Source organism: Labeo rohita, chromosome 12 (genome assembly GCF_022985175.1).
Source record: "Labeo rohita strain BAU-BD-2019 chromosome 12, IGBB_LRoh.1.0, whole genome shotgun sequence".
Lineage (NCBI taxonomy): Eukaryota > Metazoa > Chordata > Actinopteri > Cypriniformes > Cyprinidae > Labeo > Labeo rohita.
Window position 1 is genome coordinate 24,552,542 of NC_066880.1, and position 21,515 is coordinate 24,574,056.

The window sequence follows — 21,515 nt, forward strand, 5'->3', positions numbered from 1 at the left end:
ATTTAAGTCACAAGGGGAATAATGGAGAATAAGGAGAATAGTGTACATTTTTTTTCAGTGAAACACAAAATGAGATATTTTGAAGAATGTGCACACTTCTTTTTCCCCATACAATGAAAGTTTAAAGAGATGGTTCAGGCCAAACCTTAATTATGAAATACAATAGTTTTGTCGATACAGTGAAACATTAGACCTTATTTACATTGAGTACAGACCAATTTGGAGTAGATGTCACAGTTAGGTCACTTGCAGCTGTGCACACATTGTGGTGGCAGAAAAACACGGGTAACAAGTGGAGTGAAAAGGGAAAAATACACGGAGTAAGAGATAAAATGTACTGATGTGCATTTATATGTCAGAATCGGAATGCAAATAATTTTTATAGAATTGTCCTCAAAAACGCCATTTTACGCTAAACGCAGACGTTTAAACGGACAGACTATGGATAAAACCTGCTATGATTATTCTACTTTTAAAGCATAAATTTGATTTAAACAATAGGTCTACATGATATTCACATATGCAATTTATAGGCAACAAACTATATTAGCCCTACAGTTACAGAATGAAATACTATTTAAACCTATAGCATTTTACATTTATCTTTATCTTACAATTCTGTCTTTTTTTCTCACAAATGCAAGTGTATATGTTGTATTTTGGACTTTATAACTCAACAATAACTCATTTGTCCACTCTGAAGGAAAAAAAGCTAGAAGTGTGGGATATAAAATCAAAGAGAGAATGACTTGTTGAATTTTCTGATCAGAATTGTGAGTTATAATCTTGGAATTGCGAAAATAAAGTCGAAATTTTGAAATATAAACTCAAATTGACCTTTTTTAATCTTTTACTTCATGGGTTCAATAGACTGCCACTTAAAAACTGGCATTTGCTGCCACCAGATAGGCTCTGCCTACAAAAAATATCATCACTGTTTGCAACAGGTGAGCAGTGTTGGCGAAAATGACTTTTAAAATTAAAGGGTTAGTTCACTTAAAAATAATAATTAGCCCATTGTTTACTCACCCTCCAGGCATCCTAGGTGTGTCTGACTTCCTTTTAGACGAATGCAATATTAAAAATTATCCTGGCACTTCCAAGCTCTAGCATGGCAATGGACTGGTGATACATCATCCACCCAGAGCTGCTTTCGTATACAGCTGTTAGCGCAAGCTAGATTAAAGTGATCATTATGTTTTAGATATGGATATTTTTCTTACAAAAACTCATCGATTCACTATGGGAGGCCTTTATTCACCCCCCGGAGCTGTGTGAGCACTTTTTATTATGGATGGATGCACTTTATTGGACTTGTTTTGGACTGATGAAGAAAAAACACCCGCCCATTGCCATGAAAGAGCTTGAAAGATTGCATTCGTCTGAAAGAAGGAAGTCATATATACCTAGGTTGCCTGGAAGGTGAGTAAATAATGGACTAATTTTCATTTTTGGGTGAACTAACCCTTTAATGCATTCCAATATTGTGTTACTCCCTAAAAATAACTAATTACGTTACTTTTTATGGAAAGTAATGCGTTATGTTACTTTTGCGTTACTTCTAAAATCTATTGCTTGCTTGTTTCCTAAAATAAAAAGTTCTATTTTTGGCAAACATAAAAGCCCAATACACCTCAAGCTGAAGGAAAAGTAAATTCACATTTCTACAATAGAACACAGGAGAAGAACGTCTAACACTCTTAAGCAATTTAAAAAAAACTGAATCACAAATGGTGGTTTATCGAAAGTATGGTTGAACTGGATCAACAAAAGTCAGCAGCAAAGACATTAATAGTTAATAAAATGGGATTTGATACATAAAGGATATTTGTGCAGGTTTGTGTCATATTCTAAGTTTGCATTTCACTGTTTTTTGAGGAATACCGAATGTGTTTACTGACATCATGTAATATTATGTTTACAAAGTGCACATATGACCTCTGCACTTACTCCTGATTTCTCTCAACATGGCAACAGGAGAGCTGTCAGTCAGTACATGAGAAAACAAAGTATCTGTCATTACTTATTTGAAAAAGTAACTCAGATATTTTCTTGTAAATTAAAAAGTAATGCGTTACTTTACTAATTACTTGAAAAAGTAATCTGATTACTTTTAAATACATAACTCGCGTTACTCGTAATGCGTTACCCCCAACACTGATGGTGAGTAAATAATGACAGAATTTCCAATTTTTGAGTGAACTATTCTTTTAAGGTAGGTATTTGTGTTAAACTATACAGTAAAAAACATGCATGGATGAGCTGTTCTGTTAAGTTATAAAACTGTTTATTACTCATTACAAAATGTTACATAGCAACCTTGAGTGTTACTCCAAACGTCGTTGGAGTAAATACATTTCTTGAAGTTTAGTTTCTACTACTAATACATCAAAAAAAAAAAAAAAAAAAAAAAAAAAAAGAAGAAAAAGAAAAATATAATTGATTACCCCTAGCAGTACTGTGTTGCTTTTCAAATTGTCTTGGTACTTTCCCAAAATCTTTTGTGCAAAGAAATCATGCTTTTTTAATTAAAAACTCTTTTCTGGCAAGTGTTACACTTCATTTAATACAGACGCAAATTTGACTGCTGCCAGCACTTACAGACCTAAAGTTCAAACGATATCTAAAATTTTAACTGTTAGCTATCCTTAAACAGAAACTGACAGAAAAGCCTGTGTGGGCTTATCTAAGTGCTCCTAAAATGTGTTTTCCCCAAACGTAGTTTTTAATTTCAGTTGTATCTCCTGATAAAAAGTCCTCTGAGTAAGCAATCACAAGTGTACACCAGCAAATACAAAACTCACTTTCTGACACTTAAGTAGTCCTGCATTTTATCCTCTCATTGCCAAAATCACTCTTTAGCCCCGCAGTTCAGAGCAATCAGAATTTACAGTAGCGAGTGAACATGATACAAAATGCGTTCAGTTTGTGAAGGTTATGTACAAGCACCTCGGTCCTACATTTGACAAACACATTCCACATTGCTCTGGTCATCAGAAGTGAGTTTGGCTGGGTGTGAGAGGAGCTGAAGGGGAGGCCAGCAGACAGTGGTCAAAGAAGCTTGTGAAGCCTACCTCACATTGTATCACTGACGTTTAAGATTCCTTCAAGGAAAGCTTAGCTTGTTTTATTTACATGTAACCGTGTAACACACCAAACTGCAATACTCTGGTCTCTTTTTTGCGTCTTTATCAAATGTGATATCTCATTGCTTAACCCTTGTAGGATTGAAAAATAAACATAGAAAACTACCACACTGTTACAGTTTTTAAAAAATAACAACAACAACAGCAACAAAAAACATACAGTCAGGAGTAATGTGAAAAGGTCCAACATTTACCCAGGCAGCTCTCGTGTTATCGTATCATAGTGTTTCAGACAAAAGAGCTCTCAGAATGGACTGAAGTAGCACTGTTGCATTGCACTGATTTGTCACTCGACTTTCCTTTGGATGCCTCCGTGGACATCGTACCCATCTCCGCTTGGGCACCTGTGCCAAGGCAACGCGTTTTCGAACGAGCCAACTGACACTTTTTCAAACAGTGCGGTGAGAACGAGCCACAATCAGCCCAGTTGGCCCCTGTTCAAAGAAATGTGCAAATCATAAACTTGAGTGGCAAGAAGGTAAATAACAGAAAGAACTGCTCCCGTGTTAAAGCGTTTATAAAACACTGCTATTCGTTGGATACATAGTGTGACCATGCTTGATGGGATTTTTCGGGGGAGCATCAAGTCTGAGGGTGCGTCCAGCCAGGGAATATCAGACTGCACCACCTAGGAAAGTTTAGTGCTGGGGTGCACTGAAGAGAGTTGAGGGGGACTGAAAGCTGGCTGCGGGTGATGGGCCAACATGGGGTAGAGGCCAGGGTGCAGAATGTCCCCGTATGAGGTGCCCACTTGGTGCCTGTAGATGTGGGTGGGATTGGCGGCCAGGAACTGTCTTTGCATCATTAAGGAATGAATAGCGAAGGGGGGCATGAGTGGTGACAGAACAGTCTGGTTCTTCAAGTACTGCAAGGGATGGGGGTAACTTGGGGTAACATGGGAGCCCAAGCTTTCACACATGTCCTGGACCTGAGATACAAATGTCCCTGGATACAGTCCTTGCAACAGGTGGGAGTGCAAGGGGATCTTGTGGCCCTCCGATGTGTAACTGCTGATGTGCGCTGTGTGAGCAGGCTCTGCCGGCTTCATGGACTCGCCGTCAGCTTCCGGCGTCCTGGGTTTCCCTGGACCGTCTCTTTGTGTCGAGCAGTGCAAGGGTGTCACAGCCCGGATCTTCTTCTCCGACGTTCCGTTCTCCAAATCCTCAAGGGTCCTCTTTAGTGGCCGTGCAGTGCAGATATTCTGCGGGCTGCTTTTGGTGCTCAGAATGGGCCGAGCCATCTCGTCGATCTTGTAACTCAAGGTCTCTTCTCCTCGGCCGTTGTGTGCTTTCTCCAGAACCTTCGAGTGAGATTCCGACACCTTTTTAGACGTGGACACAGTCATGGGAGGAACACGACAGGCCCTGGGATGGTAATCTATGCTTGAGCTCTGACTGTTGCCTCCTTGAAAGAGAGAGGAGTTCTTAATGTCCTGTTGTATTGTGGGATGTGGGATGCCACAGAGAGAGGATGTGGAAAGAGGCAGTTTGTGCGGAGAGGACTTGGGGAGACTCAAATCTGTTGGTTGCTCCTCCGTTACCCTTTCTGCAGGAGGTCCCTTTTCTTTCTGACTTAGCCGGGCACTGTAATTCAAGCCCACATTGTCAGGATGCTGGCTAGGGGGAAAGCCCTGGGCGGTCTCACAGTCCCGGGGGTAAACGTCTCTGCTAAGATACTTGGTTATCTGCTCCTTGCTCAGGTGGTGCTCGGTTTGCCGGCTGAGATTGTGTAGGTGAGGTGAGGAATAAAAGTCACTCAGGAAGCTGGGAGCCTGGCCAGGACGAGGCATCTCAGCAGATTTTTCCATGCTGGAATGGGGGTCGGCCCTCATGAGGTACGGCTCTCTTATTGGGGTAGGCTGTGGCTGGGGTATTGGTTCTCCCTCACTACACCCATCTTTCTGAGAGCCCTCTATTGAGGACCTCCTGTCCTCACTACCCCTGGACTTGAAACTTTGAGCATGCTGGATAACTGATGGGCGTTTGATCACCATGTTTGTCTCTGCAACAGAAGGAGCCTGGGAGCTCTGCTGTCCAGAAGATGACCCGTCTGTACTACTGCTGGACAACCTCCTACTGACTAACGGAGGTGGCGGTCCATATGGGTAATTATTACGCAGTCCTGTTCCACTGACTTGGGAGAGCATCTTCTTCTTAGCTAATGGGGACATGATGCCAGGATTACCCCTAGGGTAGAGGAGTGGATTAAAATTGAAGCATGCTTCTTCTTTTTTAGGGGGCTCAGCCCTTTCAGCTGGGATTTCTGGAGATGTGAGGGGTTTCTGCTTTAGGGTGGGCAGCACCATTCCCACCTGGTTTTGGCCGTCTTTTGACCTAGACTGTTCAACGTTTGCAAGGGCACTCGGAGGCACCTTGTATTCCAGGATCCCATGCTGCCATTGTTCCGCCGTGTGAGAGTTAGGCCGAGGATGACCATGGTGCATCGGCATGGCAGCAACAGGAAACACGTCACAGTCCTCTGATTTGAGTGCCGCACAATCTTGTGGAAGTGAGGGTAACACATTGCCATTTGCATGCTCATATGTGTTATGGAGCATCGGTTGATCTTCATCCTTGATCACTAGTTGTACACCTTCATCTTCAGAAAGTGGACTCTTTGCTTCTCTGTCCTTCTGGGTTAGAGCCTGGTACTGCTGGCTATCCTGCTTCTCCAACAACTTCTCCTGGAGCTGTTCTGTGTCCTCCATTCCCTACAGACACACAGAAACATACTTAATGGCAGAATTACACAAATAAACTGGACATGCATACATTGCTTCTCATTAGTTAAGTCACATGAGGTTCCCCCAGGTAGGTGATACAATATTAAACTAAAAAAGAAATTAATACACCCTTTTTCAGGTTACTTTATTTTAAAAATACTTTTGTAAAATCCAAATAAGCTTTACAAGTCTTTATTGGGTTTTTTTGGGTAGTTTGAACTGTTTTTATGCTTTATGCAATGAACCACAAACTGTTATTGGGTAGTTGACAAATAGCCAGTAAAAATTTTTTGCTAAAAGACCATTTTTGGAAGAAGAACTGCATATTTATGTAGTATGAAATCTAGGTTTTTTTTTTTTTTTTACTGGACTGTACCATAAATTTGCCCTAAGATGTGACATAGCAAAAATTAAGGGGAAGAAAAAAACCTCTTAATAATATATAAATAGCACAAGAGAGATTTATCTTCACTGTTAAGACACTTATTTTCATACAGTGTTATTTATTTAATATGAAATTATAATTAACATCATTTTTTCCCCATGACTTGTTGGACAATTTCAAGACAAACTTTGATAACAAGACAAACTTTTCTGTTATCTGTTCAAAACTGCTGAAAATGAAACCATTTTAGATATTTGAGATAAATCTATCTCCTCTATTGCAATACTCAACTGTTTTTTTTAAAGATATTTTGAGATAAAAACAAATCTGTGGTTCTTTCATGTGTGTCACACCATAGGACATTATGTCACACTGAAGGACAGAAATGGTAGTTATTAAAGTATTTCTATTTAATTTTGAACATGTCAAATGAAAAAAAGTTTAATTTTGATACAAACAATATCAACAAGTTTTTTTTTTAAATCAAAACAAAAAAATTTTCATCAACAAAATTCTCTCATAGTCAATCAGTATGTTACATATGATTGATTTTTATGATACAGCAAAGTGTTGTTGCTATATGATTGAAACTATATTCATTCAGATGTGAATTAATTTTTTTAAACTGTACAGCTACTCTTTTTAAGGCATGATTTTGATTCTATTTACTTTCTGCATCGTTCTCTTAGGATCTCCTCCTTTCTGGAGGATCCCTGTTCATTTTCGGTCTACATTTCCGTGTCCTCTCGGAAATATCACATTTTATACTTATTTTCATGACACTTTATATCAGTACAAGTTTTCTGCAAAAACATCCAAAAATAGTTTAATTAATGTAATTATTGCATTTTAGAACACTGAAAATTATCAAAAAAGATAAAGTCAAACAAATATTATTTAATTACTTTAAATGCTTTTTAAAGAGACCTTGTCCTCTGGTGTGACATCTTTGTCCTATGGCATGACAGTACAGACGTCACACCGGAGGACATTTTCTGTCACACCATAGGACGTTTCAGCCTTTTGTGTCAATTAATGATCTTGCTATTCCAAAATAACATGTCATTAGCAGTTTGGAAGACATAATTGCACAATTTTCCCTGATTATGTAGTTCAGGATATGGTGTCACACCACAGGAGATGGTTTTCAGAGACAAAATGTATCAAGTTCCTACACTTAATATATGGATTAAAAAAAAATTGCCATTTACTAAAATAGACACTTGTACAATTATGCCGGAGGTATTTATTAACATTTATATGCTTTTCTTTTTAATTAATAAAAGTTGTAATTTATTATATGACCATGCTTGAGATAGTGACACCATAGGACAATTTTGACATTTGGCTCAAAAATGATTAAAATTTGTTTAACACTGTAAGTCCATGTAGGACAAAGAAATGTTTAATGATTTACAGCATTTTAAGTAACGACAATATTACCTGTATTCATTTTTATCTTGTGGGACAGTGAAAATGCCATGTCATGTCAACAACCCTACTGCACATGCATCTGTGGAATAGTCCTTAAGACGCTAACAGTTTACAGGTGGCAGGCAATTAAGTTCACAGTTACAATAACTTAGGACATTAAAGTGACCTTTCTACTGATTCTGAAAAACACCAGGAGATGCACAAACATAGGCAGACCAATAAACTGCAGCGTCCATAATGTGAAATGCCTAAGAGAGTGCTACAGGGAGACAGGAAGGACAGCTGATTGTCCTTGCAGTGGCAAACCACGTGCAACCACACGTCCCCCCTAGATGTGTTTGAGAACTTGCAAATGCTTTGGTGGAAGAGTATGGAAACATCTCACTGCAAGACCTGGCAAATCTGGTGCAGTCCATGCGGATGAGATGCACTATAGTGCTTAAAGCAGCTTGCGGCCACACAAGATACTCAATGCACCTTTTGATATTCGCAACGTTTTTTTTTTTTTTTTTTTAAATCAAGCTTAGTGTTAATATAGCTCTAATGCATAACCTACACTTCTGCAGTCCAGAATGTGAATAGATAAAAAGAATAGGGTGAAAACTGAGATGACTGACAAAAAGGCATGATATTATTCTGTTTCTACCTCAAAGTAAGTTTCAAGGTCCTTGATTTCATGAATGCTTTAAGAGTAGTCTGCTTTTGGATTCAGCATTCACTTTCGAGGGTGATATTGATACTATAACCAGACGGACAGAGGATTTCTAACTGCTTTAAAACAGATGGGAGAGATTTTGAGATCAAATTTCCAATGTATTTTTTATTCATGTGTTTGAATTGGACTTTAAGATTTGTATCTTGGACTGTAAACTTTCAGTATGTCATTCATAGGTTTATCTTCCCCGAAAGTGTAAACATTGAGCATCCAAGGCACCATCAAAACATTGAGTGGTTCGCTCAGATCTGTTAGTCTCTTTCCAGCTCAACCAAAGGAAAGTTTGGGCTATGGCTACTGCAGACAGCTGTGCCAGAGGCTGTTTAGCCGTTGTGGTACCATGGCTGATGAGTTACATCAGAAAATAAATCCAGATTCGGTTACAGAAGTGCAAGCCAGAATTCAAAGACTTGCCAAAATATGCTCCTTGTGCTTTTACGAGTTGGATGAACTTAAAGGAATGTTTGGGTTTCAATTGAGACACTGAAATTGAGGAGTTTCATCTCAACAGGTAAGCTAAACCTAATAAAGCCAAAGATAATTGCATACAAAGAGATCTGCTTAATGCTGGGAACATTGTGACTAGATGGTGCTTAAATTGGTTCTAGATGTTCTGATTTGATTTTAAGAGTTTGAGAAAGCTTCCTAAGTGCAGCAGAAACCTTACACACAAACTTGCTGAAGAATACTATGAGAATAGCATCTACATGCTAATGGCCAACATCAAAGTCTTTTTTAAGACGCACATAAGTTGTGCATCAACAGATGACCTTGTGCTTATGCGCACCAGGATCTAAGCTGCAGGCTTAAAGCCGATACCTCAATGCTTTCCCAATGCAAATATCTCTTCTCTCTGCTTTTTAACACAAATGAGATAAAAGATGAGGCTGTGTAAGCTTTGCATCATTTCAGAGCTGAACAAATCAATGCCAAAATCCTCTAAATGCAGTCTGCTTAAATGAGAGCAGAAAACAGAGTCAGCATGATTGCATAAAAGAGACAGCCGACACCTGCTGCCATCCCCGTGATCCAGAGCATGATGCAAGTTTTGCACTTTGGACAAACTTCACATGTCTCTAATGAGCAGATGCTTTCCGGAACTTCAGAGTGGTGACAGCGGTGCAGAGGAGAGGCACGGACCGCCCATCCATTCATTATCAGTGCCGGAGGCAGAGATGCACAGATGTTTGACATCAGCTGGTGTCAAATAAAAGGCTGGCTCATCTCTTTCACTCCATTTCCTCACTCAACCCAGATGAATGTGCAACTGCATGTGAATAATCGCATGTTCATACATCACATTACACAGCGCAGAGACAAATAGCTTGTCCCGGCTTGTTTTTGTAGGCTTGAAAGTAGCATGATTGCCTTGATCCACTATCTGACAACTTTGAGCACTAGTTTATGGTCATTTATACAGCAGGCCTTGAATGTGTATGTTAATGGTACTTTTGTACCAAGTTGATAGTAAAATAAAAACATTCTGTGAAGAGCAGCTGCACACATGAATAGTCAAATGCTCTTCTTGTCTTTAATGCTTGGTGAGGTATTAATGTAAACACAGTTGGCTGTTCAAGTGAATGTAAACGGACAGGACAGAAGGAAAATAAGATGTCCAATACCGGATCTGTGCATTAGGTATTGCAGTATAAATGCAGCCTAATAGACTTGTCACTGTGTATTATGTCAAACTCTGACAGTGTAATGTCGGTATTCATCTCTTTTAATACTGTGCGATCATTGAAGACATTACCCATAATATACGGACAAGTAGCTTTATTACTTTTTCAGAATGTTTTTCTTGAATACTTGTTGTATTGCTTATATTTTTAACATTTTATTGTTTGTAATTAGGTTCTTTCATTATTATATTATCTATTACTATTACAGTTGAGGTCAAAAGTTTGCATCCCCCTTTCAGAATCATTAAAAATGTTAATTACTTTACCAAAATATTTATTTAGTACTGATCTGAATAAGATATTTCACATGAAAGATGCTTACATATAGTCCACATGAGAAAATAATAGTTGAATTTATAAATATGACCCGGTTTAAAAGTTTACATACACTTGATTCTTAATACTGTGTTGTTACCTGAATGATCCACAGCTGTTTTTGTTTGTTCAGTGATAGTTGTTCATGAGTCCCATCATGAGTTAAACTGCCTGCTGTTCTTTAGAAAAATCCTTTAGGTCCAGTATTTATGTGTATTTGAACGCTTTCCAACAATGACGTAAAGGGGATGTAAACTTTTGAACCGGGTCATTTTTATTCTTATTTAATCACTGATTGTTTACTTGTCTTCAGTGAGCTTGAGTTTTTTTTTTATTAGGATAGTATTTTTTTTTTCTAATACTGACACTAGTGACATGAATTATGAAATTTATATGGTATCAACTATATTATAAAGACCTTACTTAAAGCAAAAATAACTATATTGTGAAATATATTGTTACTGTTAAATAAAATTACTCATATTGCTTTTTTAAAGATTTTGGTTGTGTCATTCAAATATTAAACTTTACACACACACACACGTTTGTTTTTGTGAATTGTGGGGACTTTCCATAGACTTCTATAGTTTCTATACTGACTAAACGATATTGTCTATCCCCTAACCCAACCCTAACCCTAAACCTACCCCTTACAGAAAGCATGTTTACATTTTCATATAAACACCATTTACTATTTTTAATAATTTTTTAACATTGTGGGGACTGCAGGCCGGCCCCCACAATGTCAAAAATTTCAGGTTTTACTATCCTTGTGGGGACATTTGATCCCCACAATGTAGCAAAAACAAGTACACACACACACACACACACACACACACACACATATATATATATATATATTTAAATATTTTAAATAAGTTTTTATTTTGTATGTTCCATTTTCATTTTAGTCAAAGTTCTAGTGATGTTTGTCAGTTATTTTTTTTTAAATCTCTATATACTTTTATAAAACTGTATTTCAGTTTTACTTATTTTTAATTTAATAGTTTAATAATTTTATTGAATGTTTATTGCAAGTAACAGTTTTTATGGTTTCAATTTTACTATAATAATAATAATAATAAGCATGTATCTCTTTTTTTTATTTTATGAATAATTTAATATATAATTTCATAAAAATTAATTTGAATGTTCTATAGCATACATTTTTAGCTGGGGTAGCAAGATTAGTACTGTGTTGTGAGGTTTTCAGTAAGCTCAAATGAGAAAGAGTCTCTTTCTAAGCTGCCATTTGAGAATACACCTCTTAAAGCATGGTGTGGATGAAGACCTTTGACCCGTGGGGTCGCTTTCTCTATTGCTCTTTGGCCACTTGTACAAGTTAACAGGAATGTCTTTGAGGCCACAAGCAGCCAGTGACTAGCAGGCAAAATTAGCTAGCTGTAACGCGGCATGACCGCCCGTTGGCTCCTCGTGTGTCATTCAATAGCCTTGATTGTATTTGGTGCCTGAGGAGGGACTGATTTAACAGCGCTTACAATGCTCTGATTCTTAGCAGAACCGCGCGCCTATATTTGTACATGGCCTGATTATACTCCGCTGACACGCCGGCCCCCGAGACAACTCCTAGCATCTCTCTCTCCAAATTTCCTCTCATAGATCTATAACTCTAGTTTAAGTGTTTTTTCCTCTTTTCGGCGCTCCAGTCTTGTCATATCGGCTCTGCTTCAAACAGAGAATTCCATTTTCATTTTCTGCCTTGTACAATGTACAATCAATTATCTGGAGAGGCCTTTCAAATTACACAACATACCAGACAGATGAGCTAGGCATGCAGCTGGAAAAGAACCTACAACAGCCCTTTTTGTTTCCACACCATAACCTATTACTCATTTCATGTGCGGTAGAAATGAATACGCACCGTAACGGCTTTGAAATGTGTCTAAATTTGACAATTCCAGAGAAATTTTCAAACAGCCCTTTCATCTTGTCTGTAATCATTTGCTTATTCATGTGAAAATAATAACTCAATTTTCATTCCCTTCCACGGCCGTGCTCTCCTTTTTTTCATATTTACGCTTAACTGGAGAGACATTTGCAAATCACCATGGATTTATTGGCTTTTAGGGATAAAAATAAGCACACGGTTTCTATAAGAACAAAACTGCGGCATGCGCTGGTTTCTAAGACATGATAGGAAAACATTTCCACCGCAGCTGCTCTGTGCACAAAATGTCTTGGCGATTAAAAAAAAAGGGAGCACTGTCATGATTTCCCCCACAATTCATCTCTTTCAAATTGATTTGTGAACAAAACTCAGAGGGAGCTTATGGAAAATGGAACTGGGGGAGGAAACCTTGCGCTCTGCAGTCCAGAGATTCGCCGAAAATAACAGAATCGGGCACAGCGTATAAATCGCCTGCAGTCAGTCAGGCAGACAAATAGCATTTGATTTCCATGCTGTACTATGGTGGTCAGAGCTTCCAAATCAGCCCAAATAATTATGTTAAAACCAGCTGCTCCTGACAGCGCTATTCTCACACGTCTGTGACAGCTTATTTGTTCAGGAGAGGAAAGGCATCCAGCCTGAAGTGGTCTGTCATGGTTGCTCTTCCAGCCAACTTTTCTGCGACCAGACACACATTGTATCTGCATTATTATTCTGTATTTTCTGCACTGAACTCTATGACAGCCCTAAGAAACCATTGTTAGAAATCTGGCACACTGTACAGGAATATAAACTACCAGTGAAAAGTTTGGAATAATTATTTTTTAATGTTTTTGGAAAACTTTTTATGCTCACCAAGGCTGCAATGATTTGTTGGAAAAAATAAAATAAACAGTAATATGTCAAATATTACTACTTAAAAAAAAAAAGTATATATATATAAATAATTTTTTTACATTATTCCTATGATGGCAAAGCTGAATCTTCAGTGTCACATGATCCTTCATAAATCATGCTCATATGTCTTATTATCATCAGTGTTGAAAGCAGTTTTTTTGCATTTTCCTGCTTAATATGTTATAGAAACTGATATGCTACCATTCAAAAGTGAAGTAAAAAAGTGAAGTAAAAAAAGAAAAATTAATATTCAGCAAGGATGTGCTAAATAGATCAAAAGTGACAGTAAAACATTTATAATGTCACAAAAGGTTTCTATTTCAATAAATACTGTTATTCTCAAATTTCTATTAATCATAGAATCTTAAAAAAAATTTTTGGTTTCCACAAAAATATTAAGCCTCAGAAATTGTTTCCAACATTGATAATAATATTAACCATTATTAATAACTGAGCACCAATAATATGGAGTAATGGCTGCTGAAAATTCATCTTTTCGTCACAGGAATAAGTAACATTTTTTATTATTAATATAGAAAATAGTTATTTTTTTATTGTAATAATATTTTACAGTATTACTGTTTTAGATATATTTTTAGTAAATAAATACAGCCTGGGTGAGCATAAAAGACTTCAAATAAATAAATAAATAAATAAATAAATAAATAAATAAATAAATAAATAAAAAATAAAATAAAATAAAATAAAATAAAATAAAATAAAATAAAATAAAATAAAATAGGTAATGCACATCTAAGGCCAATTTTGCCACTACTCACTGAAAAGTTTGAAATAACTATTTTTTTATGTTTTTGAAAGAAGTTCTTATGTTCACCAAGGCTGCATTCATTTGTTAAAAAATACAATAAACAATAATACTGTAAAATATTACTACAAAAAGCTTTCAGCTTCAGCTTTGTGTCACAGGAATTATTATTTTTTTTAAATATATTAATATAGAAAACAGTTATTTTGAATTGTAATAACATTTGTGACCCTGGACCACAAAACCAGTCATAAGGGTCAAGCTTTCAAAATTGAGAATAAATCTTCTGAAAGCTGAATAAATAAGCTTTCCATTGTTAGGATAGGACAAAATTTGGCTGAAATACAACTATTTGAAAATCTGGAATCTAAGGGTGCAAAAAAACAAAAATATTGAGAAAATCACCTTTAAAGTTGTCCAAATTTTCTTAGCAATGCATATTACTAATCAGAATCCAAGTTTTGATATATTAACGGTAGGAAATTTTGAAAATATCTTCATGGAACATGATCTTTAGTTAATATCCCATTGTTTTTTGGCATAAAAGAAATATCATTTTGACCGATACAATATATTGTTGGCTATTTCTACAAATATACCCATGCTACTTAAGACTGCTTTTGTTGTACTTTTAGCAAATAAATACAGCCTTGGTGAGAATGAGAGACTTGAAAATAAAATAAAACCTAAGGCCAATTTTAGCGCTAGTTGCTCAAACTCTTTAGCACCATTGAAGGCGTTGTGACAAACAATTATTGGTGCTGTTGGTGTGCTTGGCACTGTATATTCTGTAAATTTGTGTGTTGCTTCAAAACAGGCTACAAGGACACAAACACTGACCGGCTCTGGGACTTTGGCCAAGGCGTCCTTTTCGCTCCGAGGCCCTGATTTTTGTTCGTCCTTTGGCCGCTTCATGGCCGTCATCTTTGTTTTTACAACGCCCTCCTGGGCACTGCCCTCCTGTTTGCGGGGTTTGACGGGCGGAAGGGGTTTGTCCTCCTCTCCTTTAGTAAATCTCTCATAAGGTAAGATGAGCCTGTGGAAAAGGAGAAGTAATACAGGTTAGCAAAATCTGAGTGATTCATCATCTGTTTGCACTTCTGTTGCTTTAAACATTCCTGTCTTCTTCCTCAACTGTTAATAATAATAACTGATAACACCGTTTCCTGAAGGCTTTATCTGTTATCCTAGGCAAACTGAAACTGACTCATGCATAACATCATGAAACAAAAAGAAATATCTCCTTCCTTTGAACCGTTGTAACCGAAAATGTGGATTTGTTCACAATAGATCACTGTTGTTTCATATGGACACTTTTAACCCTATGGACTTTTATGAAATATACTCTCTTAAAATACTCTCTCAACTAACATGAATGAACAATTAACAATACATTTATTACACTATTTATTAATCTTTGTTAATGTTAGTTAATAAAAATACAGCCGTTCATGTTGTTCATGTTAGTTCCCAGTGCATTAACTAATGTTAACAAACACAACTTGTGATTTTAATAATGCATTAGTAAATGCTGAAAGTAGAAGTATTATTAATCAGAATGATCAAACATACAAAAATTGGGATTATGTTGAAAAAGATGTCTTAACTTGGTGGTAATTTGTGCAAAAATTGTGTACAAATAATTTTCACACAATAATTATTAAAATAGTTTATGTAATAGTTTAGTAATTACACTGTAATGATATTACAGTGTAATTTGGCATTAAATGTACATTTTCTAAATGCTTAATTGATTTAAATCAACTAAGCATTATTTTATTTTTTGCAAAATTTTCTCTGTTACGCTCACACACACACACACACACACACACACACACACACACACATATATATATATATATATATATATACACAATAAAAAAGATCTGTCGCTACTTCTTTTTCATTGTGACTTAAAAAATCTGGGTCTTAATCAAAGGTAAAACTAAATTTATAGTGCTATCAAACGATTAATCGTGATTGCATTTTTGCATTTATACAATTTATATATATATATATATATATATATATATATAAACAACATTTTAACATATATACATGCATGTGTGTGTATTCATATATACATAATAAATATACACAGTACACACACATATATAAACATAACCTTTTTCTTAAATATATACGTGTGTGTGTGTGTATATATATATACACACTACCGTTCAAAAGTTTGGGGTCAGTACATTTTTATTGTTTTTTTTTTTTTTTTTTTTTTAAGAAATTAATACTTTTATTCACCAAGGATGTATTAAGTTAATAATTAAAAGTTTATTAAAAGTTAATAATAAATAATTTACATTGTTATAAAATATTTATATTTTGAATAAACACTGTACTTTCTAAACTTGTTATTCATGAAAGAATCCTGAAAAAAAAAAAAAAAAAAAAAAATCACAGGTTCCAAAAAATATTTGGCAGCACAACTGTCGATATTATCCAACACTGATCATTCTAATAATAAATCCGCATATTAGAATGATTTCTGAAGGATCATGTGATACTTAAGACTGGAGTAACAGCTGATAAAAATTCAGCTTTTCATCACAGGAATAAATTCTATTTTAAAGTATGTTAAAATAAAAAAACATTATTTTATATTGTAAAAACATTTTGCAATATTACTGTTTTTTTTTCTATATTTTTAATCAAATGCAGCCTTGATGAGCATAAGAGACTTCTTTAAAGACTATTACAAGTCTTACTGACCCCAAACTTTTGAACGGTAGTGTAAATACATACATAATATACATAGTACACACACATACATTACGTACACAAATATGTTTATTTTGAATGCAATTAATCGCGATTAATCGTTTCCCAGCTCTAATATAAACAGAACATTTTTCTTAAATATATACATGTGTGTGTATTTATATATGCATAATAAATATACACAGTACACACACATACAATATATACACAAATATGTTTTGGATGTGATTAATCACGATTAATCGTTGCCCAGCACTTATATAAACATAACAATTTTCCTAAATATATGCATGTGTGTGTACTTATATATACACATGATAAATATGCACAGTACACACATACATTATGTACACAAATATGTTTATTTTGGATGCGATTAATCATGATTAATCGTTGCCCAGCACTAATATAAACATAATTTTTTTCTTAAATATATATATGTGTGTATATTTATATATACATAATATACATAGCACACACACATACATTATGTACACAAATATGTTTATTTTGGATGTGATTAATCGCGATTAATCGTTACCCAGCACTAATATAAACATAATATTTTTATTAAATATATACATGTGTGTGTACTTATATATACACATGATAAATATACACAGCACACACACATACATTATGTACACAAATACGTTTATTTTGGATGCGATTAATTGCGATTAATTGTTACCCTGCACTAATATAAACATAACATTTTCTTAAATACATGCATGTGTGTGTACTTATATATATACACATGATAAATATACACAGTACACACACACATATATTACGTAAACAAAAACTTAATTTTGGATGTGATTAATTGCAATTAGTCATTTGACAGCGCTAATAAAAGGCAAAAATAAATAATAAAGCCATTGTAAAATTTTCCAAGACAGTTTAAAGTGAAAATCCATTAATGTTAGTAGAAAATCAGCATCTGAGACATTAAAGTGCCTGTAGTTCTTGCATGAGTAAATACACATAATGAGGCAAATAGAGGACAAATTGCGAATAAAACATGTGATTCTAATGAAAATATACCTTTTCTGAAATGCGCAATAACATTTTAGATCAGTACTATCCAGAAAACTAAGAGTGAAGACGACTAATGAAATCAAAGCCAAGATGACAGTAGATATGAAATGATGATTTACTTGAGAATGTTATTGGGGATGGAGGTACACAGCAACATGATCTGCCTTTCTACTTTTGTAGTTTGAAGTTTTTATAATGTGTCCGATGTGATTAATGAGTCTGGCTGGGAACTACTGGAGGCATGCGGAATTATAAATACACCCTTTAATACGCCAGTCCTAATCCAAATACATTTCACATCTCGTGCATCACGATACATGAATGCAACAAACTACTCTATTTTAATTATTTGTGATTTTTTTTTGTCTATTGTCAATTTCCCTTTTTATCATTCCCTTCATTCTTGTTTAATAAGATCTGTTGGGAGAGGGATTGTAGCTGTATGTTTACTCAACGCCGGGATGTTCGGGACTCTCGGAGGCGGGACGCGCTGAGCACGCTCAGACAGGGGCTGTGCGGGAAAACTATGCCGGCTGAGGTTTGGCGGCCGGCCAGAGGCAAAGCTAAGCAGGAGCCCAGAGGGAACATTCATCTTCAGATCCCATTACCAAAAGAGTTTAAACATGTTACAGCTGCTAAAAGTGGAAAACGGCTCGGTCCGCGCAGTCAAATCAAAATAGCAGGCAGCTGCCAAATACCTGATTCCCACTGTAATGTTTCACTTCATGTTTACATAATGGAGGTATAATAATGCACACAATGACTTATCTTGTTCACAGCTAATCCTCTGAAATCTCCCTCGTCTGCAACTAAAGGAGTTTTTTTTCAAACCCCCATAGTGTCCTTAAGCTGCTCTTATGACGACCCAGTTTTAAAGTGCAAAGGGCGACGTTATATTTACCTAATATTCTCTTTCGATTAGCTGGAGGGAAAATTGCTATCAGATGTTACTGTTTTAATTTGCCTATATTTATGTCTGAGTACTTTTTTTATGTGAGTGAGAGTTGAGATAAGAATGGAAATAGCCCCCCCCGTCACAAGGTGAGAAGTCAGAGAATAAATCATGAGCAATATCCTCACTCATTCTCGCCACATGACCATTTATGGGAATAAAAAGTCACCCTTCCCTTCCCATTTCTGTTCACAGAGGGGGGGGAAAAAAAACTGAAGGAAATCTTTCCTTGCAAGTTCGGCTGTGGAGTGTTTCCTCGGAGGGAAAATGTTTTTGAGAGGTTGAGGGCGTCTGTGAGATTTAAATTTTTGTTATTTTCATTGAGCTCAGCAGCTGGCAGATAGACAGCAGTATAACTCCATTTCATACAGCCGGTAAAGGGCACGATGCCAAGAACAGGAAATATGCAATTAAATGTCCCTTTATGAGAGAGAGATAGAGCTGAGCAAACACTAAGATTTAGTTTCAACATTGGTAGGGATAAAGATATACATGTACATACAGATAGCTGCAAATCTTAAGGGTTTTATGGCTTGACTGATTCCAAAATGTTGACTTTGATGCTAAAATGATACTTCAGACAAGAAATAAACAGCCTAAGGTGACTAATAAAACAAGGACTGGTAAATGTCTGTTAGTGCGGTTAATGCACAATCAGCTGTTTTTCTAGCAAAAAAAAAAAAAAAAGACACTTTTTTTTGTTACCACTATACCATATAATTCTGTGGTACACAAGTGATCTCCAATTATATCTAACGTCTGAAAAATTGAAATCAGAAAATATCTAAAATTGGCTGATATTCCCATGTATTGCAAAGAAAATACCAAATTTAGTGCAGTTTATTTTTTTTATTTATTTAAAATTATTATTTTTTTAAATACTGATTCTCACTGCTGCTTTTTTGCTGAAAAAAAGTAAAATTTGCTAAAATTTATGTTTTAATTATAAACATTTAAATTCAGTAAATTCACATTTAAATTCAGTTTTTTATTTATACAATATAAAAGGACAAAATATCTAACATTAATACTTCTAAAGTATTACAGTATTAATGTTAATATCAATTAAAATCTATTAATAACAATTAAAATCTAATGATAAAGTATTATAATATTTTTATATTTTACTTATAACACACACAGACACACACACACACAAATATATATATATATATATATATATGCACAATTATATATTATATTATACTATTTTTATACTATTTTTATAATCTATTCATAAAATATATTTCTTTATATATATATATATATATACACACACACACACACACAATTATAATTATACAATTACAATATCTATATATTATTTTATTATTATATTAAAAAATGTTGTATAATTTTATATATATATATATATATATATGAAAAATTATAAATTGTACAATTATTATATTATTATACATTTATTATGATTATATAGTTACATATAATATATAATTTATAAATTATAAATGTAGAATTTTATAATTATAATATCTATATATTATTTTATAATATAATTTTTTATATTTATACTCGTATATACAATTACAATATCTATTTATTATTTTATTATTATATTATAAAATGTTTATATATACATATATATATATACACATATATTCTTACTGCTGCTTTTCCTGTTACCGTTGACTTTGTCCTAACTTTGGGTGTAGTGAAGTATAAAATAATGTCATTTGACAGCGATAAAAACATGATATGCAATACTTATATTACGTTCTGTAGTAATATTACATGCAATCCCAAAAAGCTGCAAGACAGAAGGCACATCAAGGCCAGGAAGTAGGTTTTGCAAGAAAAGAGCAAGACCACTGACAGGGCCGGCCTTCAAAATAAAAATAAACAAATGGAAAAAGGCAAATGCACCATTTTGTCACAAATGGTGTGGTGGGATACATTTGCCTGGGAAATGAACCAAAAACCTCCTTGATGGTCTGAACATGTACTCACTGTGGGAGTACAAAGAATAACTTGAAGTGCCACAAGAGCGATCCATTTACAAGACTATTTCCCCTCATGTGGCTGGAAACGAGGCTCATCCCCCTTCCTGTCCCCATTCCAAACATCTCGACAAAGACGGAATACATCCGTGAACCCGAGTTTAACCGAACAGAACCGCTGCCAGTAATGTACAAGTGTCATGCTGAGTTTTTCTCCCCATCAGACTTCACTTGTCAGTCCATTACAACTGTCTAAAGCTTCACTGAAGACAGACCACTTCTGAAGCCATGGGGCTCCTCTTTGAACCATAGTTTTTCTTAAAAAAACAAACAAAAAACGATGTAATTAGATTTTGTCTCAATAAATGCTTAATATCAGGCTCAACAAGACATTTGCAATGCATTTTTTTTATCAGCAAACAGGTAGATACAGTACATACATTTAACAGCCACAACAAGATTTGCATTGCCTTTTAAAGCAGATGCAAAGCCATGAAAACGAATCAGGCCACAGTTCGAGAGCTGTCTGTAATCATAAGTTCTGCTCAAGTTATTTTAGTTCCTCTATTCAGCGCACTGACTGCAACGGTTCATTTTTAGGCCTGATCAACATGTTTCGCAGACTCTGGCTGGGCTCAGGTGTTCTCAAAGCCTGTGTTTCAGCCGCCCGCTTCTGTGATGGAGCAGGAAGCGGCTGCTTATTTATATAAAGGCTGGGCATTTACTCATCACCACCTGCAGATTAAGTTGTGCATATACTAGCATTCATATGCCATTCAAAATCCAGCACTCTTAAACTGAGGCCCACGTTTCAGGCTTCCTTTTATGGCCCCATCAGAGAAAGCAGATGAGGGCTGGAA

The 21,515-nt window shown here is 35.3% G+C and overlaps 1 protein-coding gene across 1 annotated transcript in view; it reads right to left on the reverse strand.

Moving 5' to 3' along the window:
• Positions 1-2,299: 2,299 nt before the first annotated feature.
• arid5b (AT-rich interaction domain 5B) overlaps positions 2,300-21,515 on the reverse strand; it is a 158,726-nt gene continuing 139,510 nt past the window's right edge. The window contains exons 9-10 of the mRNA XM_051124509.1: positions 14,812-15,007; positions 2,300-5,856 (exon numbers count right to left, since the gene is read on the reverse strand). Of these exons, the coding sequence (XP_050980466.1) occupies positions 3,775-5,856; positions 14,812-15,007 (2,278 nt within the window). The 3' untranslated portion in view covers positions 2,300-3,774. The remainder of the gene's footprint in view (positions 5,857-14,811; positions 15,008-21,515) is intronic.